The sequence below is a fragment of the Diplodia seriata genome, assembly GCF_021436955.1.
Source record: "Diplodia seriata strain FDS-637 chromosome Unknown scaffold_7, whole genome shotgun sequence".
Taxonomy (NCBI): Eukaryota; Fungi; Ascomycota; class Dothideomycetes; order Botryosphaeriales; family Botryosphaeriaceae; genus Diplodia; species Diplodia seriata.
The window spans coordinates 1,502,033-1,515,734 of NW_027117314.1; the positions used below are offsets into that span (position 1 = coordinate 1,502,033).

The 13,702-nt window shown below is 55.0% G+C and overlaps 3 protein-coding genes across 3 annotated transcripts; 2 read left to right on the plus strand and 1 right to left on the minus strand.

Moving 5' to 3' along the window:
• Positions 1 to 659: 659 nt before the first annotated feature.
• Positions 660 to 3,709, plus strand: SLS55_007211 (uncharacterized protein; the record flags this gene model as incomplete). Its single annotated transcript, XM_066778632.1, has 6 exons — positions 660 to 747; positions 893 to 1,148; positions 1,197 to 1,378; positions 1,449 to 2,747; positions 3,030 to 3,061; positions 3,215 to 3,709. 6 exons carry the CDS (start codon positions 660 to 662, stop codon positions 3,707 to 3,709), a joined length of 2,352 nt encoding a protein of 783 aa, XP_066631069.1.
• Positions 3,710 to 4,347: 638 nt separating this feature from the next.
• Positions 4,348 to 5,469, plus strand: SLS55_007212 (uncharacterized protein; the record flags this gene model as incomplete). Its single annotated transcript, XM_066778633.1, has 2 exons — positions 4,348 to 4,401; positions 4,465 to 5,469. The coding sequence occupies 2 exons, from the start codon at positions 4,348 to 4,350 to the stop codon at positions 5,467 to 5,469; spliced, it is 1,059 nt and encodes a 352-aa protein (XP_066631070.1).
• Positions 5,470 to 10,456: 4,987 nt separating this feature from the next.
• SLS55_007213 (uncharacterized protein) lies at positions 10,457 to 12,422 on the minus strand (the record flags this gene model as incomplete). Its single annotated transcript, XM_066778634.1, has 8 exons — positions 10,457 to 11,000; positions 11,137 to 11,161; positions 11,218 to 11,325; positions 11,440 to 11,535; positions 11,585 to 11,623; positions 11,680 to 11,790; positions 11,844 to 12,057; positions 12,114 to 12,422. The coding sequence occupies 8 exons, from the start codon at positions 12,420 to 12,422 to the stop codon at positions 10,457 to 10,459; spliced, it is 1,446 nt and encodes a 481-aa protein (XP_066631071.1).
• Between the last annotated feature and the right edge of the window lie 1,280 nt (positions 12,423 to 13,702).

Below are 13,702 nucleotides of genomic sequence, written 5' to 3' on the forward strand. Positions count from 1 at the left end.
CGTAGCCATGCTTGGACTTAATCTCACCTGCGAACGGCCACTAAGTGGGTTGTTCCCCGTCGTTAAGATCTTGAAGCATTGTCGTAGTGCCAAGACTGGCCTTGATTCTGGCAAAGGCGTCAATCACTCCGGCACGATACGTATGGAAGGTGGAAGTTTGAGTCGAGGAACATAGAGAGCACGATATAAGCGATTGCTAACATTCGCAGTAGAGGGCAGAAATTTAAGCTCTCGAAGCTCTTCCCCGACGATGCTAGCACTATTGCTACACAGGTAGTTGAATCCAAGCTCCGGAAGCGGTGTCTGTAGTCAAGATTGCTACTGACGCCGGGAACTGCACCCAACTACCTTCATGAATGTGGTGCAACGTGGCTCTGAAGCTGAGGCGGGTAGTTTTTAAGGCTTTTGGGCTGGAAAAACTAGTAGACGATGGCCCGTGCGATGCTCCGTCAACGGCTACAAAAATAGACTTGATGCTCAAGCTGTCTAAACTGTAACCAAGGCCGGGGCTGACCAATCAAAGGGCGGCCCAACATGCAGGCTTTGATCACCCGGCGCAGGAACCTTCACCGCCTGGCAGCCTATGGGCGCAGCTGCACCAACTAAATCGATTGGGTTTGGCCCCCACGATTTTAGCCCCAACCCAGCCTCAATCCACCATGGCCCTTAAAATGTACCACTCCCCTGTCGAGAGAGTCTTACTGCTTCAACAATTCCCCGGACCGAACACCTTCATACCCAGCTCAAGTCTGCGTCTGCCGTCGCTATAATCATCAGCGCGGCTTGAGGACTTCCTGGCACCAACATAAAAGGTCCGAAAGAGTCATGCGCTCACTAAGCCTATGGCTGCCTGAGACGCTGGCGATAATATTTTCTGCCACCTCTCTGGCAGCGTTGGCCGTCCTGCTGGCCGTCACCGACGGCAAGGCAATCTTCAACTGGCACAACGTCACGCTAAACACAATCGTCTCCATCCTGTCCACGGCCAGCAAGGCATCGGTGCTGCTCGCGCTGAGCGAGTCCATCAGCCAGTGGAAATGGATTCTCTTCGGCGACAAGATGCGGCCACTGATGGACTTTGAGCGCATCGACTGGGCGAGTCGCGGGCCGCTGGGTAGCCTGAAGGTGCTGTGGCACTGCAAGGGCGCGTGAGTACTACTCACTCCCGCCGTATCAACCATCGCTGACCCTCGCAGCGGAGTCTTGAGGATCGGGGCCATCACCACCATCATCGCTCTCGCCGTCGACCCCTTCGCCCAGCAGCTCGTGCACTACCGGCAGGAGCTTGTCTTCTCCAACAACACCGACACGACCGTCGCCCGCGCGCAGCGGTATTCGCAAGGAAACCAGATCATGATGGCCATCATGTTGGATCCCTGTAAGCAAGCTAGCAGACACCCACGCCTTCCATCCCTCGTCCCCAGCGCCGCGCTAACAACCACCACCAGCCATGCACCCCCCAACCGCCAACACCAAAGCCGACGCCGACTTCTCGATGCAGTCCGCCGTCCTCTACGGGCTGAGCCAACCGCTCAACAGCACCGTCCAGCAGCTCAAGTACAACTGCCCATCGGGCAACTGCACCTGGCCGTCCTACCAATCTCTCTCCGTGTGCAGCAAATGCACCGACCTCACGTCGTCGCTGACGCAGCACGCCGACCGCGGCGGCCAGTACTGGCCGCTCATGGAAGACAACAACGCGGCGGCCGCCGGCAACGGGACGTCGTACCGGCTGCCCAACGGGCTCTTCCTCGACAACCTGGACGGCTGGCAGTGGGGCGCGCGCCCCCACTACGGCGCCATGTTCATGACGACGTACGGCACCGGCAACGAGAGCGCGACGAACGCCATGGCCGACCTCGACACCCTCATCTGGGCCGCCGCCGTCATCAAGACCGGCCCCGACGCCGCCAACGCGAGCGCCGCCTGGCCGCACATGCCCGTCACCGCGACCGAGTGCGCCCTGTACTACTGCGTCAACGCGTACGAGACTCGCGTGCGCAACGGGTCGCTGGCCGAGCGCGCATCCGTCGTGGAGGGTGCGACGCGCGCGCCGGACTCGTGGCAGACGGTCGACTTCCCGGAGTCGTGGGACCCGTACAACGAGACAATGGAGGCGAGCATCGACTTCGACCCGTACTTCTCGGGCGCGCGCCGCAGCGACCTCGTGCTGCAGGCGCCCGACGGCGAACGCTTCAACGTCTCGCAGAACGCCGTCGCGGGCATCAGCGCGTACTTCAAGACGGCGTTCCAGGCCCCGCTGCAGACGTACAACGAGACGAACGGCACCGTCGCCGGCCAGATCAACGGCTGGTACATGAACAGCACGACGATCCAGTACCAGCCCAGCGCCATCCAGCCGTTTTGGAAGAGCGAAGATCTGGACGAGACGTTCGAGACGTTGGCGACGAGCATGACGAATGCGCTGCGGGCGGACGCGGATGTGGGAGAGGCCGCGCGGGTGTTGGGCGAGTCGGGGCGGCTGGTGACGTACTACAGCGTGCAGTGGCCGTGGATCGCCCTGAATTGCGTCGTCGTCGTCATGGGCGCCGTGTTCCTGGTTCTGACGGTGCGCAGGTGTGGCGAGTCTGCGCCCGTGTGGAAGTCTAGCACGCTGGCCGCCATGAGTCGGGGTGGCCATGTTAAGCATCTTCTGGAGCGCGCGACCAGCTTGGGCGAGATGGAGAAGTTCGCGAAGGGGGAGAAGGTCGTGTTGTTTGGGAAGAATGGAGAGGTGCTCATGAAAGGTTAGTCACTCCCACCGAACTGGTTTGTTTTCGTTGATGCTCATAAGCTCCAGATGGGTCCAACGTTACCGCGACTGGTGTAGGGAGCCGGGAGGTGCTATGAAACCGCAGCGGTCTAGCTGTTATTGATACCCAGTAGAGCGACAATATCTATTTTACTCTCCGTTACCATCTCGCCTTGTGTGTTTGATTCCTGCCCTGGGAGATGTCAGTCACCTGGACGGTTCTCAGCACCTGTCTCGTGGTACTGCTGGAACAATTACTGGACCTCCTAATCTTCAGATGGCGTACGGATTAGGCATCAAAATCGCCGGGTATGTTGGCAGCAACTCGGACGTGGTTCGGAGTCTGAATCTTGGATGTATCAAGAACACGGGTCGTTATCGATGGTGGCTTCTCTGGGCGAGGGCCTGATGACCTACTTCCGGCAACCGCACTGGTCCGTGGGCTACAAAATTATGTGCCAGGTGTTCATTGCGTTTGCCGGCGGTACCATGATCATCGTGCAGCAGGGTGCAGTACTGGCCGTGTCCGATGACAACAATGCGGCGTCGACCTTCGCGTTCCTGAACGTGTTCGGCAACATGGGAGGAGCGGTCGGAAGCAGCATTTCCGGGGTCATGTGGACGCACACGTTGCCGGCGGCGTTGAAGCGTCTGCTGCCCAAGTCAGCCAAGGCGGACTGGCAGGAATTTTACAACTCGCTCGATGTCCAGTTGAGCTACGAGATGGGCACGCCGGTCCGCCTCGCCATCGACCTTGCCTATACCGAGGTCCACAGCAAGATGCTAATCGCCGGCACCGCCGTCATGACAGGAGACCAAGGGTGTCCTGTTCTAGGCGGTGGGTTGTGCTTGCCGAATATGACTGCAAAGTATGCATGGACCGGGGGTTGTAGAAGTTGGAGAGTGGAGAATGAGAGTGTAGAGAGCAGTAGAGTAGAACAGCAGGGTGATATCTAAGCGAGCTCGGCGTTACGTTCTCGAAATCTTATCAGATTCCACCGTCTTGACTCGTCCGATCCGCGGTTCCACTCCTTTGGAGAAGGTTGTCACGTCTACCAGCAAAAAGGGCGGGCACACCGTCTCTCTCCCGTGTCTTCCTTGGCGTGCAAGTTTTTTTTTTTTTTTTACCCCGGGGGCATCGAAGTGCTGCAGCGTCGCATCGATGGGACCCCGGCTAGCGGATCAGATATCGGCAATGTCCGGGATACGAGGCTAAAAGCGGATCTGATAGCGGCAGCTACCGGCTTCCAGATCATCTCCGAGCCCGGCTACCCGAAAACTCTGAGTGCCCCCCAAGCCTTCAGAACAAGCTCAGCGAAACAAGTGAGTGGAGCGGGCCACGGCTCGGCATCATGAAACCATAATCTCAACTCAGGCCTGTCGGCTTTTTCCCTCTGTTGCCGGTTTTAGCCTTCGGTGTTGAGACGATGTCGGAGGAGGGTTCATGGATCTGCGGAAAATCAACGCGCACGCGGCATGTGGGCGGGCGATGCTCGTGCATGATGACGTGTTTGGCTTGATATTAAAACTCTCCCTTTCCGCCGTCGCAGGAACATTTGTTCTCGCCTTCCTCCGCCAACTGCACTCCGCCAAACATGTATTCCAAGTTCTGGCCCAAGGGCGGTCTGCCCGGCATCCTCCACCATTACGTACGCACGCAATATGCACCCCATCCACCAGCCGTGGCCTGAACTGACTCCCGTGGCGTCCAGACCGAGAGTCTCGTGACCTTCGAGTTCACCACCAACACCGCCCGCAAACCCCACAGCCTGGTCTTCATCGGCGGTCTGGGAGAGGGGCTGGGGTCGACGTCGTACATGGCGGACCTGGTGCGGGCGCTGCAGCCGACGGAATGGTCCATCTTCTCGCTGAACATCTCGTCGTCGCACCAGTCGTGGGGGCTGGGCCACCTGGACCGGGACACGGACGAGATCGCGCAGTGCCTGAGCTACGTCCAGGACTACAAGACGGACAAGTACGGGGCGCCGGGCAAGCTGGCACTGATGGGCCACTCGACCGGCAGCCAGCACGTGCTGCACTACCTCTCGAGCCCGAACCCGCACACCAGCGCCCCCGCCTTCGACGCCGACCTGCGCCACGTCCGACGGCCGGCTCTCGACGGCGCCATCATGCAGGCGCCCGTGTCGGACCGCGAGGCCATGCAGTGGGTGCTGCACCACGGCTGGCTGGGCAAGACGCCGAGCCAGACCAAGGAAGTCTTCGACGAGCTCGTCGCCATGGCCAAGGACGCCACGACGCAGGGCAGCCAGACGTGCGATTTCCTGCTGCCGCTGGCCATGACGTCGTCGATCGGCTACCGGAACACGCCGCTCAGCGCGCGGAGATTCTTGAGCCTCGTCAGTCCGGAGAGCCCGGCGGCGCCGCGCGAGGACGACATGTTCAGCTCCGATCTGAGCGACGACCACCTGAAGACGACGTTTGGCATGGTCAGGGAGCGGCGGCTGTTGAGGTACAAGCTGATGGTCATGATTTCCGGCGCGGATCAGTCGACGCCGGACTGGGTCGATACGGAGAAGTTGATGGCGAGGTGGAGGAATGCTGCCGATCACAATGGTGAGGCGCAGATTTGGGATCGGGACTTCAGTGGCATCATACCGAATGCCTCGCACGCGCTGAGTAACGATGATCAGGCCGAGTGTCGGAAGGATCTTTGTGAGAGGGTGCTGGGCTACCTGTATGCATCGGAACAGGTGTAAGGTAGATAGTCTGGGAATTAACTCTCACTTTCTTAATTTCATATAGATTCCTTCCTTGCACTTGTGATATCAGGACAAGAGGTGTGCAATCCGCCAACAATCGTATGGAAGATGTACCGTGGCTCTTTCACATAAATAAAATACAGAGAAATTCTGCTCATTCTCAGTTTGCCGCTCAACGAGTGAACATCTATAACCCTAACTAGTCCTCCAAAGCACCCGCATCAAGCAGCAGTTTAATGATTGTCTCTAGAACACTTCGCGTCCCTTTTGTCTTTCTTTCGTACTCCATCTCCATCTTTCTGATTTTGTACTTGAGTAGATCACTATTATGCTACCCGCTTCCCGCATTGAGGTTGTTTAGGGATATTCGGGCAGCCTGTAGTGCGCCAATGTGGTAGCTGCTTTTCACATTGACATCTGCGCCCCATCGCAAGAGAAATTTGACGGCTTTCTCGTTCCCTGCTGTTGCAGCTTCTTGCAGTGCAGTCCCAGATGGACTATGCTGTGCATCAACATCTGCGCCATGTTCCAGCAAACTCCACGCAAAGCACTCATGGCACTTTCCAAAAGTCACCTTGCCTGGACCCCGCTTGTGGTTGCACATGGGATCCCATCTTTGGAGCATCAGCGCAGTCAATGGCGTTGCGTGCTGCGCACTGCAAAAGTTGGGATCAGCGCCTGCATCAAGCAACAAGGTTGCGACCTTTTCGTTTCCTGTCTCCGCGGCGACGCGAAGGGGAGCCCCATACTCTCCTCCCGTCAAGTTGACATTTGCACCTCGACGTATGAGCGCCTCCACCTTGTTTTCGGGCCAGCCATATGCATTCCTGCAGATGAGGTAAAGGACTGTCTCACCGGCTGCGGTCCGAGCATTTGGATCAGCGCCTTCGTTCAAGAGTACCTCTAGCATCTCGGTGTCGATGCGGCTCACGTTTTCCAGGAGTAGATTGGAGCATGTTTCTCGTCGGTCCAAAAGGTTATTCCCGTAATTGAGTAAAGTTTTGATGGTGCTGACTGGGCTGGCTGAAGGCAAGGTACAGTCCCGGTGGTCCATAGACCGGGAATCCGGAGCGGAGGCGACGGCGCACAGAGCCTTTTGTAAAGTATTGATGTTTGGCTTGACAAGTTCAAGTAGCAACTCAACAGCCTCGACGTATCCACGTGCGGATGCGGCAATAAGTGGACTTTCTTCGAGGATGGTCATGTCCGCGCCGAGGCCCAACAAGATTTCAAAAACTTGTTTCCGCCCATTGCGCGCAGCAGATAGTGCCGCTTGCCCGATAGCATCCTGCATATCTGGCTGCACGGTCTGAGTCAGGTAACGGACCATGTGCTCATGCCCTTTTTGGGCTGCCAGTGTTAAAGTTTGTGCATACTGGTCGGCCTCGGGGAAAGCGGGAAGTCCGTAAGCTCGGAAAGTTGTCAGGGTCTCGACATCCCCCCTCTCGAAAACAAAGTTCATCAGGGTTTGATGGTTCTCTTGCTCCCTTAAAAGGGACGCATCCGCACCAGCGGCAACAAGGGCCCGTACAACACCGGTAACGTCCGATTTCTGAAGATCCATGGGTAGGGCTCGACTGCTGAATATCTTGAATCTGTTGAATTTGTTGACGATTGATGTGAGAGCAGATAAACCCTCATCATTGAGCGAATCAACCTCTGCCCCGTTAGCCAAAAGGAGTGTAACCAACACACGATGTCCATTGAGTGCAGCGGCGTGCAAAGCGCTGGTCACTTGATCGGTAGACCAGAGACGTAGTGGAAATGGTTCCAGGAGCTGCTTGAAGAAGGTTGCGTGACCCTTCCGGCACGCAAAGTGAAGCACATGATCATAGTCTTCTCGTCGGAAACCTGCCTGGATACTTTCGCGGAGAAGCATCTGCGTCACGACAGGCCAATCGCACTCGAGGCTCGCTTCAAGTGCACGACTGAAAGAGCCTCGTGTGACGAAGCTCCTTGCATCATGCCTAAATATGAGCCGTGCAATCTCGGTGTGGCCTCGCATACATGCTGCCCAGAGAGCGTCAGCAGGCTTTCCTGGGTAGTTTTGATTTTGCCTCATTCCGAAGCTTTCCAGGCGGGGTAGTCGCTCTTCCAGATGGATATCGGCGCCATTTGTAATGAGAAATTGAACCACACTCTCATGGCCAAAATATGCCGCCAATTGCAAAGAGCTGCCAAGTCGGCCTTCCATAGTGTCAACGAGTGCCCCCATCGCGGTCAAAACACGTACCGTTTCGACATGGCCGTTTGCCGAAGCAGCTTGGATAGCACTTTCCCTCTCGGCGTGGGTGGCATCAGCATCTGCCCCCTTTTCCATCAATAAACGGACGACATCGACATGGAAATTTGCTGAAGCAGCGCAGAGAACACTGCCACTGCCTTTTCTTGGCTTGTTGACATCTGCCCCCTTCTCAATCAAGAAACGAACAACATCGACATGGCCATTTGCTAAAGCAGCCCAAAGAGCATTGCCATTGCCTTTTCCTGGCGCATTGACATTCGCCCCCTTTTTAATCAAGAAACGGACAACAGTGAGGTTACCGGCAGACGAGGCAACTTGAAGAGCATTTCCGTTTTGCCCGCCTTTGTCTTCGATGTTGGCTCCTTGCTTGCAGAGAAACCGCACAGCTTTCAGATTGCCTCTTTCGCAGCAAATTTGCAGACAAGATCCAAATTCGCCCCAGTGCTTGTTAATCCTAGCACCACGAGCTAACAGTAGGACAGCGATGTCGAACTGTGAAGCTTCGATAGCTGCCTGTAAGGGAGTGCCGAAGGTTTGGCGAACGGCATTCACGTTAGCCCCATTATCGACCAAACAGCTAACTGCTGAGAGATGTCCCCAGAATGCCGCTATCTGCAAAGCAGTGTAGGCACATTTGTCGTCATATTTGTCATTTCGAGGATCTGCGTCGGAGGCATCGACAGGGGCTCCTTGCTCGAGCAGCAGCTGGATCAGATGCTTGTTGCCGCGTCGGGCGGCCGCTTCTAGCGGACCGAGTTCGTTTGCGATATCGATATTTCCAGACCCATCGTGGACTCGGGGTAGCGGCCGTCGGGTGGTTCCAGGTAGCGGTCGTCGGGTTGTGCCCCTGGGAAAACTGGTACTGGCCGGATAGTTCATAGCCCGTCGGCCAGAATTTACTTGTGCACCTTTTTCCAGAAGCAGGCGTACTATCCGTTCGTGCCCTGCATGAATCGCCGCCTGGAGTGCATCGCGGAACCTGGTCCTTCCTGTTGGGAAAAGAGGATCTTTGTTGATCCTAGCGCCGCTCTCAATGAGAAGACGAGCAGCCTGCTCATGACCCGCGAAAGAGGCTGCTTGGAGTGTGTTTCCATAGAAGCCACCATGTCCATCGACGTCGGCTTTGTAGGCCATCAGTAGTACCATGATGTCGAGGCAATTTTTGGACGCGGCTGCCTGTAGCGGATCGCCAAGCTCATCATCTGTTGCGTTTGGATCTGCACCTTGATCAAGAAGATACTGTGCGATGCCGGTGTCTCCGAAAACAGAAGCTGCCCGAAGTGGGTAGCCGAAACGGCCACGTTGGTCGAGCTTCGCCCCAGCATCAATAACTCTCTTTACCAAGCTCAGCTTTCCTCCAGAGATGGCAGCTTGTAGTGCATTTCCAAAGTAGCCTTTCTGGGTATTGATGTCGGAGCAAGCTTGTATTAGTCGAGAGGATTCTCGCTCTTTCCTACCATGCAATGCAACTTGGAGCGGGTCGTGGTCTACCTTGGCGATATACGGGCCCATCTTGCCGTCTAGAAGCGCTTCCACCACAGCTGCCTGCCCGTTGAAACTCGCAGTCTCGAGAGCGTCGTCGAATTGCTGTTGGGTTGCGAATTGAAAGCCGCCGGCAAGTAGTAGGTTCACAATTGACTGATGTCCGCCCGCCAAAGCGGCCTGGAGAGGCGTGGAGAAATCTCCCGATCCACAAATGGAAGCGCCTCTTGAAAGCAGCAGTTCCACGATGGTTCGATGACCGGCGAAAGCAGCGGCCTGAAGAGCAGTGCCGAACTGTTTTCCTGGAGCATTGACATCCGCCCCATGGCGGAGAAGCTGCTCTACCACCGCCACATGGCCCCATCGAGAGGCAAGATAGATCCCTGATGCGCCGCTGGTGTTCTTCTGCTTCAAGTCAAAATCAGGAATTTTTTCAGGCTGCTCAAACACCTCTGCAAGACCAAAGCAGCATGCTGCGAAGAGTGGCGAAGGAGGAAGTGAATTAACTGCACTGAGTTTCCTCGCCAGATCGCTCCCCCACTCGGGCTTTTCCTGGGCCTGACTGCCCTTTAGGTTGTCTAGCCAATCTTCGAAATGTTCTTCGGCAGTGAAAAGCTGGATCACCGAAGATAGCACCGCTGCTCTTGAATCAGGCTGGTCCAGGTACTCGCAATGGGCTGGCCAATACTGAGTTGCATAGGGGAGCAAGCTGTCCTGGGCCGACTCTCCCCACGTGTATGCTCCAAGGCATCGTTTGGCGAGCACTGCGTGAGATTCATCCATGGAATAATCGGTGAGCGATTCGAGGTATCTTCAAGCATAATCAGCACATGCAGCATTACATGGTGGGACCACTCACTCTCGGACAGTCAGGTGCGCCAGACGGAACATATCTGACTGCACATCCAAAACCACCAGCCCGCCGCAGAACTGAAGGACTTCTTGCGCGGAAACTTTCGAAAGCCCAGACACACTTCTTCCTAACGCTACAAGTAGCTCTGCAACGGAAAGCATTCGCTGGCTGCATAGCAGCCACTGGAAAGATCCTTTAGCGACGGCTCTAGCTCTTTCACCCATCTTTTCGTGGTTGCTTAGGATATCCGCATAAGTGTCCGCCAAGGTCGATGGCAGCTTGCACAGTGCATCTGTGATGTCGTTTCCCTTGAAAAGATGCGTGTCGCTAAGCCGCTCTAGCTGCAACCGGACCCAAAGGAACCTACAAACGTTAGTCTACGACATTTATTAGAAACTTGGTACTCACATTCCGTGTGCTCGACCAGTCAAAGTCTCCACAAGGTCCATCTCCAGCTTGTCTAAATCTCCAGAGCCTTGTGGAACCCGCATCCATCTTTCTTTCAAATCCGCAGCACGGGTTCGGACGAATTTCTCAAGGTCTTCACTTGTGGCATTAGACGTGACAAGCACGTCTGTTGCAGTCCGGAAATGAGCGCGGATCTCCTCAAAGTCTCGACTGGAGACCCACACTTTGACAACATCTCTGGATTTAGCAGATATGTTCGCCAGAGCGGACAAAAGGATATGACACTTGTTTGGGATGCACTCGTCCAGGGCATCGATTACAATTGTGGTCGGAGACGTGGAACCCAGCTCGCAGATGAGCTCGATACTTTCTTCCACCGTCAGCTCTGCCGCCGACTCACCACGCAGCTTCGCCTCGCGTCGTCTTTTCTCGTACTCATCCGCAGTCGCAGACCGAACGTGGCCATCCGCCGTGAGGGAAAGCTGTCGCACTAGAGACCGCAGAATCTGGGAAACATCACTGCGTTCAGGCTCTTCATTCCTAGAGCAATAGAAATGGGCAATCGGAGCTGGGTGGGACAGCGAACTCGCTCGATGTCGTAGGTGTTCGATCACCACCGCCCTATTAACCGTTCGTTATTAACATTTAAAAAGGACTACCTCACATCTTAACTTACGTCAACTTTGTTTTGCCACATCCAGCTGTTCTGATGGTGAGCTAACAGCAGCACAAGAAATCACCATGGCAGAACACTTACGTATACCGTGTAACCACAGATCCTCTGAGCTACTCGAATCCCTCCAGGCCATGTATCTCGGATCGTTCAGCAACCATTGACCTGACTGCGGGAGCAGGGAGGAGAGAGCTGTCCGGTGATGCTTTTCGGTCTCAACATTAGATAACCACTGTAACAGCGCATGTCGTTCAGTGTCTAACATTGGTCAGCTGTAACACTACTGTATCGGATCGAAAGTTCTACCTTGCATCCACTTGTAGAGATGGGAGACCTGGTCCATTCCCCTGACGATGGGCTGCTCCAACTGGTTCAACTGAGCTTGTAGAGTCGAGTGTGAAGCTGCACTTTATTTTAGAATCAAAATCGTACATGGCCGCACAACACTTACTCTGGATGCCAGCGATCCCGACGGTGGTAGTCGAGATTCCTTTAGGATAAGAAAATTAGCACCGGCGAAAAGGCTGGCGATGGCTCAGTACTGACTCTCGCCGTCTACAAGTCCTTTTTGCATCTGCACGACCAGGTTTCTCTCTTCCATTGTCTGCATTCTCTCTTGGAGAGCCTTTGCTTGTAGTGGATTGCCAAGCACTCGCTCTATATTCCATTAGCTGTGTACGTCGCTGCAGAAGCGGACGAGAAGGACGCACCAACGCGATTCCACTTGGAGTACTTCCTCGCCTCGCATAAGAAGCCCAAAACCGCTGCGTAGAGCTGCTGTAGGCTTTTCTTCAGTTCAATCTGCGCGTCGGATTGCGCCGGGAAGTAATGCATTTCCAAGATGGTACAGCGCGTGATGACAGTTGTCGCTTTCTCCAACCCCTCAACCACAGCACTGAAGGCTGTAAAACTCGACATGGACAGCTGCCAGCTTGCATGAGCCATACAGTATTTTTCCATATTAGACGTGAGATACTCACCTCAAGGACAAGACGAACACCGGCCCACGGAAGCCCAGCATGGATGGGGTCAGCTTGGACAGCAGTGTCCATGATTGCGCAAAAGCGCCTGATGTATGCGGCGATCCTCTCGCAGACATCACGGATAATTATCTCTTTGCCGTGTGCGCCTTGGAACTTCCAACGGCCGCGCTGGCACTCGTCAATTTTCTGGTCGACTTTGGCCAGAATGTCGCGCAGTATTTTCGGCCGGTCGGTACTGTTGCATAGGAACATTCTCTGGTCGGCATCGCTTAGCTTCGCAGCTTCTTGATCCCAGAGTGAGCCCATGCTGTCTTCAGGAGTGCCGGCCCGGCGATCGTGCTCCTGGGGTGCAAGTAAGTTTGGGGATGGATGATGGCTATGGTGGGCGTTGCAGGAGAAGGGCGGGGCGCCGGGGCCGTGATGACGCAAGCGTTGGACGGCCCTTGCTCTATTGTACGACTATCGAAGGCGTCATATGTACAACATAGGAAGCGAATGACAGAAGCTCAACGCTGAGGCTAGTAATAAATGGAAGCTGAGACTACGAGCGTACATATGGTCATACGTTACCCGTAAATAAATAAGCACTAATGAGCAATGCGGCCGCGGTTTCTAACAGCAAGTTGTACAGACCTTAGACTGGGTCACCTGTAAGGGCATAGTGCTGACATGCATGTCTCTGGAGAAGCTTGTAGCGTCGGCGCACCGGTGGCGCCATGGATGTCATCGTCCTCATTGCTGCCTGGAAGTGCGGCTCGTTACACCAGGCTCTTTACCCAAAACATTGCCACTAGCCGAGAAACACGATAGATGTTGAGTCACCTCAACATCAAGGACTGTGTGAATGAAGAGAGTGCGAATTCTGGCCAGTAAAGCCCCACTCGATGTCATAGCTAATAGAGGTGCCACCACCTGCAATTCCGCCATATCCCCACCTGGCAGCCTTCTTTGGACATCAACTGTGGACGACTTTTCTCGATGATGGCCGGACTGCCTATTCTGTCGCAACCTCCATGTTCCAGACGATTAAAAGTATGCCCGAAATTGGACATTGCCACTCCATCCCAGGTTTTGCTCTAAAGAAACAGATACTTTTTCCAACGAGCCTTTACCAAATCGCTGGCGGAGAGCAAATGACGTTTCTTAGCAGGAAAAGAGTAGCAATACCTACCGACCACATCCTCAACGGTTTCGCTAGAGGTCCTGGATTTCCGGCAGGCCGAGTCGATCTGTCATCGGAAATTGTCACATTTCTAATACGCAAGGAATATATCATCTTTCCAGCAGCTCCCCATGTCTTCTCTCGAATTATGTTTTGGAAATACTTTCTAAGCTACAATCCCTTCGATGGCGGCTCGAGCAAAGCAGTAGCCTCCCTGTGGAGGTCGATCTCTCCGCGAATAGAACGTACGCCACCCTCATCATGCATGGCCCTACAAGATATTGCAGATCTGTTCCGCGTGATCATACTCTTTGGTTGGCGGCGTTACGACCATTGAGTCCAACTGCAGTCTGTGGCATGACCAGCGTGCAGGTCACTTAAACTACCAATTTATTCTGCGCCAGCTGCCGCAAATTCTGTGCAC